The sequence below is a fragment of the Tauraco erythrolophus genome, chromosome 1 (assembly GCF_009769465.1).
Source record: "Tauraco erythrolophus isolate bTauEry1 chromosome 1, bTauEry1.pri, whole genome shotgun sequence".
Taxonomy (NCBI): domain Eukaryota; kingdom Metazoa; phylum Chordata; class Aves; order Musophagiformes; family Musophagidae; genus Tauraco; species Tauraco erythrolophus.
Genome location: NC_141465.1, coordinates 36,479,892 through 36,497,985, shown reverse-complemented (window position 1 = coordinate 36,497,985; position 18,094 = coordinate 36,479,892). Strand labels below are relative to the sequence as shown.

Sequence of the window (18,094 nt, the reverse complement as noted above, 5' to 3'; positions counted from 1 at the left end):
AGAGATTCCAAAAGCTAACATCTTTTCCCCCGTTACCTTAGAAATGTAACTAGATTTGGTCTAAATCAGAAGGAAGTTCTAGCTTTGATCTAACTCAACGTTGTGACAAATGGACAGGGGGAAAAGAGGACGCTGAGCATACCATGAGACTCTTGGAGTCTGTCATTTGCACTTAACAATGGGAAAAACAAAGTTCCAAAAGTAAGTGTTCATGGACAGAAAGACACAGACTCCAAACTTTGGGAAAAAAAAAAAGAAATTAACTGTTACCACTCAAAAAAAAAAAGTGTTCTCATCACTAGCTCTTAAGTTTTTAAATGACACACAAGGGTTTTCTACTCTAATAAAGCCTGCTGTATATCCTGGTAGTAACCTTTAGATTTTAAGAAATTTTATATAAATCCGTAACTTGTATTTCTTTTTGTATTAGGGGAAAGTACTTCAAATGCAATAAAATAGCAGAGTGATAGCGGAATTCATGACTGTATAGTAGGCAACTTCTCATTTTTCAGATTCAGTTGTATAAACTATAAACTGTTAAATTTCTCTAATAACTGGAAAAGTTGGGGGTATTTGAATTTACTTACCTGAATACTCATTTAGCAAATATCTTCAGATACAAGTCTAGATACAGAGTTAATGTATTAGTTTACACATAATATAAATCAATGTTTGACAATATCAAAATCCCATCAAACAGTGGCCCTTCTTATGTTACTATCAAATATAGTGTATCACTGTGGGATAGCTGAGAATCATAGAATGCTAGCGTAGGCTTGTTTATTAAATTTGGTCAGTTTTCAGACCTTCCAAATAGGAATACTAAACATTTATTTTTCCCCTCTGGAAATTATTATTATTTTTTTTCCTCCTGCTTAGTACAGTCGTCATCCCAATTCCTAGTGAATTTATAAAAATATTTTTTTATCCAATAACCCCGGCAAGGTAAAAATAGGAGTTTTTATAGCAAATGATAAACAGGCTCACGGACTATGAGAGAAACTAAACTTATTTAAATTGCCATACATTCGCTACTGAATCACACATCAAGGTTTTCTTTTTATGTGTGTTGCTGTCCACCTCAGACTAGCAGTTTTTAAGGTGCAGAAGCATCTTTCAAATATATGCATCTAACTTAATGATCGAGTTCCACACACTAGTGTCACATGCTTTAAATTTACATTACCTGCCCATCAAGAGCTGTGTTAAATAACAGCACTAATTGAAACTGCATAATTCTTTAAAAATTGCAGCACTTCCAATTCATAGAACAAAGGGGTGCTTATGTGGTTCTTTATATTACTACATATAATTTTCTGAAATAAGGAAAAGAAATGAAAAAACACATTTGAAAGAAGTTGCTGCACCTGCAAAAACACTCTTTAAGCTTACTATGAAATACAAAAAAGTGCACCCTTCTATATCTACATATAAAACATATTAGAAATAAAACTTGTGTAAAATGTTTGCTGTGCAAACTATAAAAACAGTCAGTCAGTCAGTCCATTCTTTCTCCTAAACTGTTTGTCACATTCTCTTGCTTCCTACTGCAGAGAATCGCTGTTATCCAAGACCAGCCCACTGATATTTGTTGTTGAGAGATCTCCTCCATCATCTTCACCGCTGTCTACGGACTCATCCTCACTTTGCCCTGCCATCATAACTTGCTGAACAGCCAAAGTAGCACCATCGGATGACAAAGACTGGAGACTGTCTACATTCATGTTGACTGGAGCTGTAATTGTTACAACAGCACCTGGAGAAGCACAATCATAGTACTTTAGCATCTTTGTTGGTTTCTAATTTTAATTAATACATGTTTGTATGTAACAGAGTTTGTTTCTAATCAACAGGAGTAAAACCTAAGAAACTAAATTAAAATAAAAGCTATAAAGTTGTCAAACACTTCAACATCAGGAAATGCCAGAATTAAGTTGGCCAGGAATCTCAAACTTAGCTGTGTTACGGACACCGATTACAGCGATTCTCCAATCAAGTCATCACAAGACCACTTCTGCAAAGTATTCCATCTTAATTCACTGTGGAAAAATGGGAGTGTTTCTAGAGATTCAAGGTGACTTAAATGGATAAAGCTGTTGTCAGATCCAGTGAAGCCTGAGGGAAGGGGTGCTACAAACTGGAAAGGAACAAAGCAGCAGGCAACAGGACAGAAAAGATGGTTCTGAGATTAAAGCAGTTATTTATCTTTCTTAAATTGAGTCTGTTCATTTGATCTGATGCTAAGGAAGTTATTGAAGACAAAGTTTTGGGAGGCTCTATATTTCTCTGCTTCTCAATGTTCAACTTGAAACATGAGGCATATATAAAATCGTAGACGCTCAATCCCTCTAGCAATAGTCAAAGGAATGTGAACGCAATGGGGATTTATGGAATCGAAACTGCAGTCCAATACTGCTAATCAGACAATGCTACTGATGTGCATACACATACTGAGACAACTTAGACGCACATCTAACCTTTGTCCTGTCTTTTTTTTAACTTTTGAAATAACATCAACAGTCTCTCAACATAAATTCCAATAAAATATCTTCCCAAAACAGAAAATTTTTAAAGATGGAAAAATGGACGCATTTCCATTATGTTTTTCCAGATCAAAACCGCATTTATACTGAAATATCAAGAAGTTCCCCTTCCCCCAAAGGCATCTAACCCTTCATTTCCCTGTTACAGAGGAATTAACTTTATTATCTGTGGTTTAGCCATTTCTCCTTACCATCTGACATTGTGAGCTCATTAGATTGCTGCTGAGCAACTCCTGAGGCAATAGAATCAGGCCAGAACCTCTGAACTGGTCGGTTCTGAGCTGTTTTCTTCTTTGTTTTTGGAGTTTCAGAACAACTGGAATCCAGCATTGGCTGAAGAATTCGCCTTCTAGCATTGATAAACCTGAACACAATCAAAAGCAAGAAGTACTTATGACCAGTTGACTGTAAATTCTCTCTCTCTCAGATTCACAAAGTATGCAGCAGGAAAAACAAAATCAGGAATATAAAAATCTTCTCCCTACCAGCTTGGCTTAACATTCTTTTTAACGTGTAAAACTGCTCTAAGAACACCGGCATCCTTTGATTTTGGCAAACTAGCTAACAAAGTACTTCTATCGTATTGCTGCTAGCAGCATTTTTCCCCTACCTCAGAGGGGCAAATTCCCCAGACAGCATGACAGATGTACATTCAGGATCTTATTAAAAACTAAGTACCAGAAAACTTGCTGACAGCACAGCTCAGAAAGCTGATACTCCTCTCATTAGAGTTCACCTAAAACCTAGCCCCCTGCCTAACCTAGTCTGTTTGGTCTGGTTTCATTTACTTCCTTAAGCTCCTGTATTCCTTATTTTATAGGCTCCCTAGCTTTCCAAGGTCTGGTTCCTGATCCAGGAGACAATAGCAAACACATTTTACAGATCTTTCCCAATTCCTTTTTGTTCCCTGATTTTCACTTGTTTACTTTAGCATGCTAATTGCTGCCCTTCCCCTTTCTACTAGTGAACAAGAAAATACTTGAACCACACCTCACTTAGCTACCAGCAGTTAACTGAATCAATTTCAACGAGCTAGCTGTGACAAGGAGCTGTGACTGAGGACAGCATCCCTTGCTAAATCTCATAAAACACATCAGGACCCATCTTCACCTGCAATGGAAGAAAGTAGAGTGCAGCTGGCAGGTCCACACGGTGTAACACATCGCTTTGCAGAGACATTAGTTGGATCCCAGTACCAAAGAGCTCCATTACTACCGTGTCACACAGGTATAGTTACACTGTTCCACTTTTGGAACCAGTGTACTGCCACTATCTTGAGTATTTCCCCACTGGACCCCTCTGCAGCCATGCAGTCAGGCGTCATCTTTGAAATCTGAGGAAGATCCCTGTTGGACTTAGCTGCAATAACTTTAGGAACCAATGCCACAAGCAGAATAGGATGCATGTTGACACTCTCACTCCTCTCTTCGGCAAGGGCAGGTGTACTATCTTAAACCTCTGGTGAAGATAAGACATGCTAAAACATGTTGAACCATGAACTAGAGTAGTTGAGGTCCTGACACTTTCCATTTGGACATCACTGCTCAGAGGATAGCATCCTTTGATACAAGAGCAGAATGAGTATCTGTTGACAGTAACTTCTTCAACATTTGCAACCATGATTACCAGAGAACACTTTTCAGAGCCACAGGTCACTAGCTGCCTTTAAACTTCAATTTCTTTACTTGCAGAAGAGACACTAGAGTACTTGCATCTCTTTCAGCAATAGAACAGAATGCAATTCCTTAATGTTGCAAAGTCTTCTGGAGTCCTTATACAACTTAAATGGCACAAGTACTATTATACCTTACTGTAAAAATGATATGCTGGTGTATCAGCGCATAATGCTTGTGTTTTCATAGATATTTTGTAACATACGTAGAACAGTAAGTTCAACTCCAGATATCCAAGTTACACTCTTAAGTATTTCCCTGTCTTGTAAGCATGTGGAGACGACAGACATTAAGTAAGCGTTTTTGCTCTTACCAGTTGTTAACCTGGAGTAGTGTCAGATTTGTTTGTGCTGCAATCTGTTTCTTCTCATCCTCTGTTGGATATGGATGCTGAACAGGACAAAAAGCAAACAGAAAAGGCATAAGCTTGTTTCATCACCTTATCAAAAATAAGGGCTCCTTTATTACAACTGATTAAAACTGCTAGATTAAGACCATATGACTCATTAAAAACCAAACTTTAGAAACCTCACAAACTTTTATAGATAAAAAGCATTTCACAAAGAGTGCTTTACTACACAAAACTGATTTTATCATTGAAAGTGTATATGATACCATTAAACTGCTGATGTGTAATTCAGACGAAAAAGTTTCTCATAGCTGACAGTCTTTATTAAACAGCGTGATCCCTGGGCAACACAGCATGTGATAAGATCTGATTAGTTATGCTGTCTAAAGGCAATGTCACATGAGAGTACTGACAAACGTTTTATAGTTAAATAAAGCTACTCCGAACTAAACGGATTAAGAGAATGTACATAACATAAGAGGCATACATGCAGTTTCCTTGTATCATTTGTTTGTTGCTAAATAGTTGTAAAAGACAAAATACCAATCAACTGAAGATTGTGATATAACTTGAGACCCATTTTTCCTTTCAGGGTATTTATGCAAAGGAAAGACATTCTACTAAAAGCACGAGCAGATAGTAACACACTTGGTACACATTAGAGGGATTACTGGAAAAAAGATAAAGTCAGAAAATTTGAAATTCTCCTCTACAAAAAAACACCCATAAACACAGATGGAACTATTTTTCCTTGTGCCATGAACCAGGGCATAGAGGACATTAAGTTCTCAAGACTATGAAATGAAGAAAGATCCCTTTTAACAATGTTTATTGAGATCATGAGGTAAAAATGGAATATACTTATTAAAATAATAATAAAAATTAACCAACATTAGACTGTGGAACTATTCCAAATGACTTCAGGGAAAACCAAACTGAGATTACATAAATGACAACAGAATAAATTCACCTTTTTTATGAAGCAAAATCATCAGAGACCACATAAAGGAGTTACATAAAAACCTGTGACTCCTGATCATGTTCAGTTCTTACCCCTATGTGCTGAAAAAGCCAAGATCTCATCACATTTGTAGCGTGCTTGGGAAGAACTCCTCTTTTATTTTTTGATGAGCCATCATCTTGATGCAAGATGCCTAGATCTTGGTTTAATTGCAATTGAAGCTGCACATATAATTTAGAAGAAATAAGGCAGTTAACATAGTAATAGCAGTATTCTGTATCAATGTATGAATAACTCATTTATAGAAGGAACAAAAAGAAATTAGGCTTGAGGCATGCTGATTATAAAAAGCTACTTTATTTGCTAGAGAGGACTTAAAATAGCAGCTCTCCTACAATAGCATGTCAAAATGTTTTTATCCAGGGAAAATGCTGTATCAGATTTCTTTCACGTTTCACATAACTTCTGTTTCAAGAATTACAGCTTTCATCAGGCTGTGCATGTGATCTTGTGACAATATCCAAATGCTGATTTACTATAATTCAGAATAAAATCCACCTACGTAGTACACATCAGGTTAATGATCCTTCATACTAATCTACACTACCCTAGGGATCTCATTGCCTTGTCACCCTATGTAGTCATTTGCACATGTGAAGAACAATTGAAAAACACAATGCTGAATATAATCACTGAGTGCAAACATAAACAACTATGGAAGCTGTAAAATAATACTAATTTAAAACTTAAACGAAGAACTTAAAAGTAAAACTGATTATGCTAGAGTTGCAAACAAAGACGCTGAAGGTCCTGCTAAATAAACGCATCTAAACTCTCAAAGAGCAAGAAGATACATACGGTAGAACCCTTAATTCACTTTACAACACTCTTACTATTTTCCTAAAGGTTCGTATTTCTACCTCACTTTTGCTTTCTTTTTCACTTCCTATGGATACATCAACTCATTTGCATATTGGTTATCTAAACATTAGGGAATATATTCTTAAACACTTATGCAGAGATAAGAAGAAACAGCATATAAATTGAGTATGAGTTTATATTTCAGACAATTATAACTGAAGTAATTCTAAATTGGGTTTTTCAGACAATATGGAGCAATTTCTTCAAGCCAGTCATTATGTCTATGTCCTGTATGAAACAAGTTTTAAATGAGGTTTAAGCTATCAAATTACAACAAATATATATTTGGAGTATACTTTTATTTCCAAAATAATATTTTACATTCTAAATAATCTGCTTCTATATGGAGGCTTTATAATGAACTTTCAATAGCTCCACAGCATTCTGAACACTGAAAAAGAAGAATTTGAAGAAGGATTTCCTACAGGTGACAAGGAATATAGGTCCAAACCCATGTATAGGTGGGTTTGGAGATTTACTAACATCAAGTGGAGCCAGATATATATAGAAGGTCAAATCCTTTTTTTGTTTATAGGTGTTATTTTCCACTCAATATTTTATTTTTTTCATCAGAGGTATAAAAAGCATTTTTCTTCAAAAACACTTCCATCTAGAAGAATAATTTTACACATTTCTTTTTGAAAGGTATCTGAGGACAGAACTGCATGGGTTCTAAGGAAGAATATGGGCAAGTACACACGTGCTACTGCCAATAAAAAGAAGGTAAGAATACCCTAAGCATACTTTTTTAGGGGGAAGGGGAAGGGGAAGGGGAAGGGGAAGGGGAAGGGGAAGGGGAAGGGGAAGGGGAAGGGGAAGGGGAAGGGGAAGGGGAAGGGGAAGGGGAAGGGGAAGGGGAAGGGGAAGGGGAAGGGGAAGGGGAAGGGGAAGGGGAAGGGGAAGGGGAAGGGGAAGGGGAAGGGGAAGGGGAAGGGGAAGGGGAAGGGGAAGGGGAAGGGGAAGGGGAAGGGGAAGGGGAAGGATTACCAACAGATTTTATGCTGTGGAGATGGTAGCTCTGCATTCACATTTTTAATTTAACTCTGGATTCCTGGAAGATTTGATTTACCACTTCATGCTCCAAGAGAAAGCTAGCAAGGCTTTCCATAACTGAAGACGGTCTAGTTTTCATGTTTCCTCTTCCTTAGTTGTTTCTTTGAGCTCTCCAGATCCAACTCTTAAGAGACTCCCCAAAAAAGTACTGACCCTTATCTTTTAGGGTATGATAGAACGAGCCAAATGTGAGGATCTCCCATAGTCTTAACAGACTATTTTGAAGGTGTTATGGCAAAATGCTTCTCAAAATACATAAATTCTGAAATACAGAGTTTCCCAGTACTAGAGGTTGCCATCATGATAAAGAATCAAATTTCTGACAACAGCAGCGTGGCACCACAATGTAATACGGTAAATCTAGTTCAGCCGTAAACCTAGTTCAACAATTAGAAAAGTTTTAATAATTGAAAAAGTGTCTAATTCAGAAGGCTTTTTGGTTTGGTGTGGGTGTGGGGTTTGTTTGGGGTTTTTTTGTTGGGTTGGGGATGGGGTTTTTTTGGTTTGTGTTTTTAAATCCATGTACCTATACTTTTCTGCCATCAGTGGAAAGAAGTATTTAACAGGTAGGAACTATGATGACCTGTTGTGGCAAGGGAGATCTGTCTGAGACCTTAAGCCATGGTTATACAACTTGTAACTCCTATAGCAGTGCTTGCATTAAATTTTACATTAGTTCCTATGTGCATGTGTACAGAGTTCATTCTGACAGCAAGTCAAATTTAAACCAAAACTCTTAAAACCAGTGAGATTTATTTGAACCCAGAACACTATTCTGTGAAACCTATGAAACAAACCTGAGAGTTCTGGATCCGAATAGTCCCAGGTGACAGTGCCTGTGTTACCACTTGACCTTGTGGAGTGACCACAGTGACTGGCTGATACACTGTCCCCCCTTAAAAACAGCAACAAAGATTATAGTTAAGTAAAAGCCCTTCAAATATTATTCTCTTTAAACACACAAACACATCAGCACTGCAGACAATACAACAGTTTTGGTAATATATCAACTATTCTTTTCTAGTAAGCCCAGAGAAGTTGTAGATGCCCCATCCCTGGAAGTGTTCAAGGCCAGGTTGGATGAGACTTTGGGCAACCTGGTGTAGTGGAGGGTTTCCCTGCCCATGGCAGCGGGGTTGGAACTAGATGATCTTTGAGGTCCCTTCCAACTCTAGCCATTCTATGATTCTATGTGCTTTTTGCTACACTAAAATTTTTTCCATCCACAAAAATCTGTATGAAATTTTATTATGTTTCCCTGTATTTTAGGCATTCTCCATCTATTTTCAAAGGAAAATTCCGTAACTATCACGCTATAAAATAGTTCATCATTTTACTTTAACTGAGCTAATTCTTCAGCCAACAAGGGTCTCAACACCAAAACCACACCTATATGTGTCAAGTGGTTAGGGCAGTCAGCTGGATGACTCCTAGTTGTTCGGGTCGACTAAGGTAACAGAATCACGGTGAATGCATAGCGGGGTCCTGGGCATAAAAGCCACAAAGTACACATTGAGGAGATTGAGCCACAAAGTACACATTGAGAGGATAACCTCTCTGCAAGTATATGCTGTAGGAACAGAATGCACTGCTTTGTTGCATCTGTAGTCAAGTTTTTTTTCTGTTTGTTTGTTTTAAAACCTTGCTTAGAAGCAAGATGAAACATTTCAGTTCAACTGTCATCTCCATACAATAGTAGAACAACTTGGACATCACGGACTTCACTGACTTGTAGGTGTGGTTCCAAACTCCATAGAGCATGAGACATTTAGCAAGCACAATATTTTAGGCAATGCATGTTTTTGTCAAACAGAATTCTTTTTTTGAAGGAAAAAAAGAAAAAGCGTAAAACATGCCAGTCTCTGAAACATCTTTTAACAAAAGTAATGTTGCGCAGAAAGATCTCTTAATATTACATATATGTAACTTCCACTCACATATGTGTACTTGGCACACAAATTAAACAAACATTCAGAAACCAGTAAGGCACTTGACTGTATTATAACAACTTTTCAGATATTAGAGTTAAAACACATTTTTAAAAGTATTTGTGTATTTTTTGTAAAAAAAAAAATGAAGAGTAAGGTGCCAGTTTTTCTTTACTATGTCGTACCTGCTACTGTTGCCATAGTTACATTTCCCTGCTGCAATGCTGATGCTGGCACCATAATCCCTTGGGGACTGAGTGTGCCTGCAATGGCACTTGGAATTTGCTAGAAAGATAAAATAATTAGTTGCTTGCATTTTTTTAAAAGTGTTTTTTTTATTTTTTTTTTAAGGAGATAAAGCATGCTTGTGTAATTTTGGCTCTAAAAAATACATTTGGAGTTTAACCATAAGATTAACTTCAAAGAGAAAGAGACTTCATTACAGGTTCATCACTATATACAGTAACTTTCTCATTATCACCAACCATTACCTTTGAAAATCCTCATGAAAGAAACTGTTAGAAAAGACAAACTATCTTGAGAAATTTTAGGAGATAAATCATCCTAGGTATAGAAATACTAAGAGAAGCAGTTTCCAAAGGCACAAAAGAAAAAGGACAGATGAAATGAACCCTTGATGCTCTTATTACAAGCATCAAAACTTTAGAATTTCAGTTCTTACTTTGAAATTGAAGGAATTAAGGTAACGTATTAAGTATTCAGGATGCTCAATACGTTTTATTCTGCTCAGGATAGTTCTTATTCAACTCTGACCATGCAAACTCTTACATATTCCTTAATATGAATGAATAATCTCTATTGTTACCAAATGCAAAATTAAGTCCCTCCTGTCTCTACAGAACACTGTAACAGACATACAAAAAGTTGGTTTTGTCTGATGTTAGACTCTCCTTTCCACACTTCCAGACACCAAAACCTAAGTAAGGAGTCCACACAGCGAAGTTTAAAAGTCATTGAGTCTTTTCAGCATATATAGCATCAGACACATTAGTAAGTCAGAGAAGGACTCAGATGGCAGGGCTCACTTTTCAGCATCCAACAGCAGAGGCATCAATCATAACATAATAGCTGTTGATAATTAACTGTTGTCAATTTTCTGCAAAACCTGCAATTGGTTATTGCATTTAGGTCATGTCAATGATATATAAACTCAGGTTCACATGTATCGAAATGAGCACTGTTCATAACTACACAGTCACCCCAGGTGACATGCAATAACATACATGTCAAATATCGCAACTATAACACATCAGACACCATCTATTTGTTCCAGAATACAGATTGTATATACAAAGTATCAGCCATCTCAAGATATTAATGAAGCAGACTAGACTAAGGAAATCTTAACAAGGATTTTTTTTTCTTCTCCTTTGTTTATCTTGTTTTCTAGCACCCTTCCAACAATGTAGCAAATCCAGGCTATCCTGAATATCTCCATTTGCTGAACTAAGGGAAAAATCATAAAAGGAAGGCAGATAAAAAAAAGTGACTCTATGTTCTGGCACATTTCAATAAAGTTGTCCATCAGGCGGCGGCACATAGATGTGCACAAAAAAAAATACAGTTCTTTATTCTTTAATAACCAATTTTGAGACAGTGAAAGAAACTGCAGAAACTCTGCTTGCAAACTAATAGCAATAGATGTGTAGTTACAACTTCCTAATGAAATCTAAGCAAAAATACACTTAACTGGACCTGAAACATACCTGAGATTGCACAGGTGAATAAGGACTTCCAGGCTCTCCACTTAATAGAGTTTCGCTATTCATTTTTGTTTTCAGACAGGCAATGTAACGACTACAGAAATCCTTGCAGAGTTCATTAACCTTTTCTAGCTCAAGCAGATGGATACGTAGAACTTGGATTGCTTTTACCATCTACAGAGAGAATTTGAAAAAATTTAGAAATAAAATGTTAATTTAAAGAACATGTAATATGAGATTTAAGCAATAACTCCTTTCCAGTAACACACATCATCCAATTAAAGCAGAGTTATTAATTGCTAAGTGCTGATTAGAGTTCTCTAACTCTGACCATTATGCTCCCGAAATGTGAAAGGAATACATTTACATACAAAACCTGTATTGTTGCAACTACCATACAGGGGAAACAACAATATAATCTCTGTCACATGTGACACATTAGGAAGACAGAGCATAGTTAAGATATACACGGAGCACAGAATGTTCCTGCACATCCATGTGATCTTTTATCCCCATCATACAACTCTGGGTCACCTCACAAGACTGTAAGTGAAGGCAAGTAATCCCATCCACACATATTATTTGGAATGCGTGGTTGGAATAGCCTTGGTAAGCAACAGTCATCTTGAGCTACATATCAGAAATATCAGGTTCAGCTTCACATTACACCCTGACCCAAGAAAACAGATGAATTTGAGATACACTGAGAAGATCCTTCTGTGACTTAGCATAAATTTTTCACACAGATTGCTAAGGAGGATGAAAGGTACAGGAAATGGCTTGCCATCTCACCTATAACAAAAACACAATAGCTTTTATCTTCTATAAAATTACAAGAAAGAGATTCCAAAGATTGTCATATTGTTTAACAAAGCTTAAAGCAATGAAACAGTTCTTCAGTCCTACAGCTTTGAAGTTCCTCTGGAACTGTACATCAAAGATCAACAACTCTGGTGTAAAATCTTGTAAGAACTTTCAGTTGAGGAGACTGTTTCTGAAATATAAACCATTAAATACAAAGCACTAAACCCACCAACAAATGAATGTTTTAACAAAAATTGAAGTACGGGAGATATGCACATGATGAGAAGACTTATCATGCTTACTGCAAGAAAAAGACTCGTAGAGCTTGGATAGCTAATGGCATTACATACTGCACAAAAATAGCTTAGGTGATTGTAAGGGTCATGGCAGAAGATCAAAAGCTAAAACCAAATCCAGATGGTCTAAATTTTCACGAAGCAGTAGGAAATCCAGGACAGCCAGATATGTACATAACACATTGGCAAAGTAATTACTTACTTTATTTTTCATACAGTGTGGCATCCCTAACATTTACTTGCTATTCTAGATCTCCAAGAAAAATATCCTTTAGTTTTATGAAACTGAACAGATTATAATTTGGAAATGTAGTGCAGAGATTGATTATAGCATTATTTGGAAAAACTTGTCCTACATGAAGGGTCATTTACCTGGCCAGGGCACCGAATCCAATGACCAGAAATGATAGCTTACTAAGTAATGCACTTACTACTTCTAACTAAGGAAGCCAACTGGGAGCTGAAGTTGCCTTTGTTCGAAGCACCTGAAGGAGATCAAGGCAGGCAAACTTCTGCATGTATTCCCCTTTCCACTGTGACAACTTTAGCTTTTGTTGTGACAGACCTTTTCCCTGTTTTTTTCAGTAGAAGGTATTCCCAGTTGTATGACACTCACCCAGTGCAGAAAATTGTGTGTTAAAATAAACAAGAGAAAAAAAAAAAAAGAAGTGATAACAAAAAAGGAAATCTTATCCTTTCCCAGGGCTAAAAAGAAAAAAAAAACAACAAAGCCACCCACGCATATATCTTTAACAGCTGCAGAAAAATCTGAGCTGTAGACTTGAGGCAGTTGATCCAAATTAAAATCTGGTAACTCTTATGACCTATGACACCAAAAGCCTTTGAAATAATAAGTGCAATGGCCCAGTGCTGAGGTATATAAAACAGCAATCTTCTAAAACAGCCCTCAGCAGTGGTTGCTGTTTTAGTTTAAGTACCTTTAAACATAACCAAGTTAAACTATGCAAATTTAAAATTTAACTAGATGTTAATACAAAACAAAAGTCATCTATGTTTAAAGATACTGTTCCTTTCAGAATTATTAATGATTGTTCTGTAACACTGCAATAGCCAAAGAGTTTCAGAGACAAAAAAGCTTATATTATAAAATTCTTCATGTGTGGCAGACCAACACAGAGCACATATTAGTGAATGCCTTAAGCATTCAGCTCAAACTGAGGTAACGACAATATGCCTTTGGACACATAATATTTGACCATATTAATGCTTAGTTTTGCTCAGTCAGAAGGGTTTTTTTTTTTTTCTTAAACCATTACTCATATTTATATTAACCCTTTTTCAGCATTTGTTTGGGGGAAAAATAAAAGTCCTTTCTTCATCTTAGATTTAGTTTCAAATTGACGGCTAATTTAATTTTCACTTCAAGTATCAAAGCCAAAATTAACCATAAACCAAGAATTAGTAACACTATCCAGGTTTCTGCAGAGCCACACACAGTCACACTACTCTTACAGGAAGCTGTGCTACTAGGGTTAGGAAGGCAAACAAAACTTTGTAAATATGCCATGCCTGTCACCAGGACTTATTTACTCATTTACAACTACACTAATTGTGGCCATATGGCTGCTGCTCTTTTGCAGCACGGGTGAACCAAACAAATTTGTAGGCAGAAGTTCACTTTTTCCTTTAAAAAAAAATAATCAAGAACTCCTGATAAAATCACCCATGTTGAACGAAGATAATACAAAGAAATGTTTCCAGACAGATCACAACAGCAGTAATAATTTACTCCTATGTTCTTAAAAGGCACAGCTTACAAATCTACAACCACCATGTTTTTGCTTTTTAGTGCTACCGAGTAGAATATGCCACATTAACAATGAATTTTTATAACCCACTTGATTCAGCCTTTTCAGCTGTAGAATAAACTCAGAGCATCATTTCAGAGAAATGCACAAAGACAGAAGTAACCATGAGATATACGTATATTGTTGAAACTGTTGTAAATAAAGATAATCGTAAACTATTAAGCGGAGAATGAAAGATCAATGAAAAACTTCCAGTTCTTGCTAAAACTGCTATCTAGAGCATATTCACATATAAATATATCATATATTAAATTTGGAGACATCTTTAGCCCTAAAAATGCTTTAGATTGTGCCTGTGTCCTGCCTTTTCAGTGCCTCAAGCACATGGTACAAAGGGCACAGAACACAGCACCACCTTAGTCATAATTCCCAGCTCACCTTTATCTAAAACATAGACCCACAGTTTTTAAGGATTTCAGGGCACATAACATAAGCATATAGCAAATACATATGTGAGCAACATATATGAATGAATCTCTATATACTGACAAGCAATCTTCTCACTCAAATGAAACTTCTCATTTGCAAAAAACTCAATTCAAATACGTACATTCACAGCTCACCGATCTTCCTGAGCAAATCCTTCTGTGGTGATCTAAGTCTTCAGGAGAAGAACACAAACTCTGGCAGAGGGGTATTTTGTTTTCATTTATTTTTATTTGTTAACCTCTCCCCCCTGTTTTGGGTCCTCAGCTACGAGACATAGCTAGGAAAGGTATGACTAGAGGTTTATGAGACAGTTCTGCACATTACAATAGTAAGAACACTTCTCAGAAATGCAAAAGCATGTCTTATTCTCTCACAATATTCAAATGACATCAGCTGGCTTCATCACCACTACAACTTTTCCTGATACAACTTAAAATTCAATAGGAGAGTCTTTGAGAAGAGGGTACTGAACCAAAAATCCTTACCCCAAACGAAACAAAAAACTCGGGGGTCTTCAAAAAAGGCAGTGTCCTGTTCAAATACAAAAGTGAGAGTATATTTAACACCCCATGTTTTGTATTGTTTCTAGGATAAAGCCGTAAGTAACCTACTCTGAGTTCACAGCTGATCCTACTTTGTGCAGGAGATTGGACTACAGACCTCTTGAACTTGTAATCCAACCTGAATCATCCTATGGTCCTATGAATGTGGGGAAATTTAAAAAGCCACTCAAATAAGGGAGGAGTTTACTCTGAACAGAAGCTATACAAGAGGTAGAGCATCCTGAGGCAGTGGCTGGGTTAACAGTAAGCAACAAAGAAGTGTTAAGTACTGAATGTCTTAAGACATAATGTAACCTGTGAAAGCTCTAAAAATTACCTGCTAACATTCATGCTGAACAACTTCTCGCATATGGAGGAACCTGTCCATGTAAGTCCTAAGCACAAAAGAATATTAGTGGAGAATGAGAATTTGGTTTATTGCTTCATTGCAAGACCCGTTCTATCTATGGAAATGAGATAGAGATGGCAAAGGGTAAGGGACAAAGTGTAAGGAGCTCCAACAGATGATACTCCATGTTACGGGAATACAGCTGAGCACGCTTCCAGAAAGGACGTGCACATGTGAACCTCTGGCTAGCAATACAGATCACCAAGATCTGCTTCTTAACAGCAAACACATCTCTTCTGGTACTAAGGCTTGACATAAGGACCAAGGTGGATGTAAAGTAACAATCCAAAAAGATAAGGAGGACATTAAAGCTCTGGGAAAGAAAGCACACTTCCAGTTCGATAAGTAAAACGTGAGCACAACCTTCAGCTTCCATTTCCTTCCCTCAGGGACCAGGATTTGAAAAGGGGAGGTCTGCAGCACTTCTTGCAGCTCATCAGGACTTACATTAAGTTCAGAGAAGAACATGAACAGCATGAGTGATAAAGAAACAGAAAAGAGAACAGGATTGTTGAAAAACAGAAGATGCCTGTAGAAGACATTCTAAGATAAAGAATAAAGACAGGGGTAATTGCTTTAAATTGAAAGAAGGTAAATTTAGATTATATCTAAGGAAGAAATTCTTCCCTCTGAGGGTGGCAAGACATTGGAACAGGTTGCCTAGAGAAGTTGCGGATGTCCCATCCCTGGAAGTGTTCTAGGCCAGGCTGAATGGGGCTTTGAGCAACCCCATCTAGTGGAAGGTGTCCCTGCCCATGGCAGGGGTTGGAACTAGAAGATCTTTAAAGTCCCTTCCAACCCAAACCTTCTATGATTCCATGATTCTACAATAATTCTAGCTCCAATAACATGCTATGCCATGCATATCTGTAAGAGCTAAATAACTGCTGCAAAAAATCATTAAACTTGTACCTCTCTTTTTATCTCTCTAAAGAGTCTAACTTGCATGGTCAGAGTCAGTGTAGCTGGAAGGGAAAAATTTCAAAGTTCTGTTTGCAGCCGATAGCTCCTGAAGAGCAAACATGTAACGTCCACAGCAAAGCCACTTACTTTGTGTATTTATTAGAGATGGACTGGACTGAAACTCTCCCAGGAGTTCCAAAGATAACTACTTCTTCTGATTCAAAGATGAAACTGAGTTAAAAGTAAAGACATACCTAGAATGTCAAGACTTTCTAGATCTCAGAGCAAGCTGATAAAAATTTGTCCAGAAGCTAGCACTGAAGCTTCTCAGTTTTCTTTCAACAGACCTTAGAACTGAACTTTGCATTTTCCTGTTATACACTCTTCCTTGGAAGGAAAAGAGGCATCTTATACACCTTTCAGACAAAGGAAGGGACAACAATTGAAACTTCATGCTGCAGAGAAGCCGTAACACAGTTTTGTGAGCTTTTTAGCGCTGCAGGTTTTGAACACAAACCATTGCTAACTCTATTATATGAATGCACCTACAGAAAAAGAATAGGAACAACGCAATAATCAAGTAAAAATAAGCTTAATCCAGGTCACTTCAAGGAGTACCTTAAAAATTCATTTAAGGAAAAAAAAAAAACTTCCACGAGAAAGTGCCATTTTTTCCACCTCTTTCCAGATTCTTACAATCTATTCTGAGAAATTCTCACTCTTCTAAATATGCTGAAGCCTAATACCAAGTTCTGACCTGATCCAGAAGCCATAGATATTTATAGAAATGACAGGTTGGAAGGGACCTCAAAGATCTCATCTAGTGCCAAGCTCCACCTTCCACTAGATCAGGTTGCTCAAAGCGTCATCCAAACTGGCCTTGAACACTTCCAGGGATGGAGCACCCACAACTTCTCTGGGCAACATGTTCCAGTGCTTTACAACCCTCAGAGGGAAAAATTTCTTCCTTAAGTCTAATAGAAGTCTACCCTCTTTCAGTTTAAAGCCATTGCCCTTTGTGCTATCACTATAGGCCCTTGTAAAAAGTCCCTCTCCAGCTTTCTTGCAGGTCCCCTTTAGGTACTGAAAGGCTGCTAGAAGGTCTCCCTGGAGTCTTCTCTGCTCCAGGCTGAACAACCTCAACTCTCTCAGCCTGTCTTCATGGGAGAGATGCTCCAGCCCTCGGATCATCTTCGTCGCCTTCCTCTGGACTCCCTCCAACAGCTCTATGTCCTTCTTGTGCTGGGAGCCCCAGAGCAGAATGCAGTACTGCAGGTGGGGTCTCATGAGAGTAGAGTAGAGGGGCAGAATCACCACCATCGATCTGCTGCCCACGCTTCTTTGGATGCGGCCTAGGATACAGTTGGCTTTCTGGACTGCAAGTGCACATTGTCAACTCATGTTGAGCTTCTCATTACCAACACCCCCAAGTCCTTCTCCTCAGGGCTGCTCTCAATCCATTCTCTGCTCAGCCTGCACTTGTGTTTGAGATTGCTCCGACCCATGTACAGGACCTCGCACTTGGCTTTGCTGAACTTCAAAAGGTCTGCATGGGCCCACCTCTCAAGCCTGTCAAGGTCCTTCTGGTCGGCATCCCTTCCTTCCAGCATGTCAACCACACCACACAGCTTGGTGTTGTCAGCAAACTTGCTGAGGGTGCACTCGATCCCATTGTTCATGTCACCGATAAAGATGTTGAACTGCACCAGCCCCAGTACCAACCGCTGAGG

General features: G+C 37.8%; 1 protein-coding gene across 3 annotated transcripts in view; it reads right to left on the bottom strand.

Moving 5' to 3' along the window:
• Positions 1-814: 814 nt before the first annotated feature.
• PKNOX1 (PBX/knotted 1 homeobox 1) overlaps positions 815-18,094 on the bottom strand; it is a 43,919-nt gene continuing 26,639 nt past the window's right edge. For 2 of the 3 annotated variants that reach the window (XM_086618361.1, XM_086618369.1), the window contains 7 exons: positions 11,156-11,326; positions 9,614-9,713; positions 8,298-8,395; positions 5,619-5,747; positions 4,530-4,606; positions 2,735-2,907; positions 815-1,756 (listed from right to left, as the gene is read on the bottom strand). In XM_086618361.1, the coding sequence (XP_086474487.1) occupies positions 1,545-1,756; positions 2,735-2,907; positions 4,530-4,606; positions 5,619-5,747; positions 8,298-8,395; positions 9,614-9,713; positions 11,156-11,326 (960 nt within the window). In that variant the 3' untranslated portion in view covers positions 815-1,544. Of the gene's footprint in view, positions 1,757-2,734; positions 2,908-4,529; positions 4,607-5,618; positions 5,748-8,297; positions 8,396-9,613; positions 9,714-11,155; positions 11,327-14,995; positions 15,042-18,094 lie in introns of all 3 variants that reach the window. The other variant, XM_086618375.1, reaches the window with a different exon arrangement.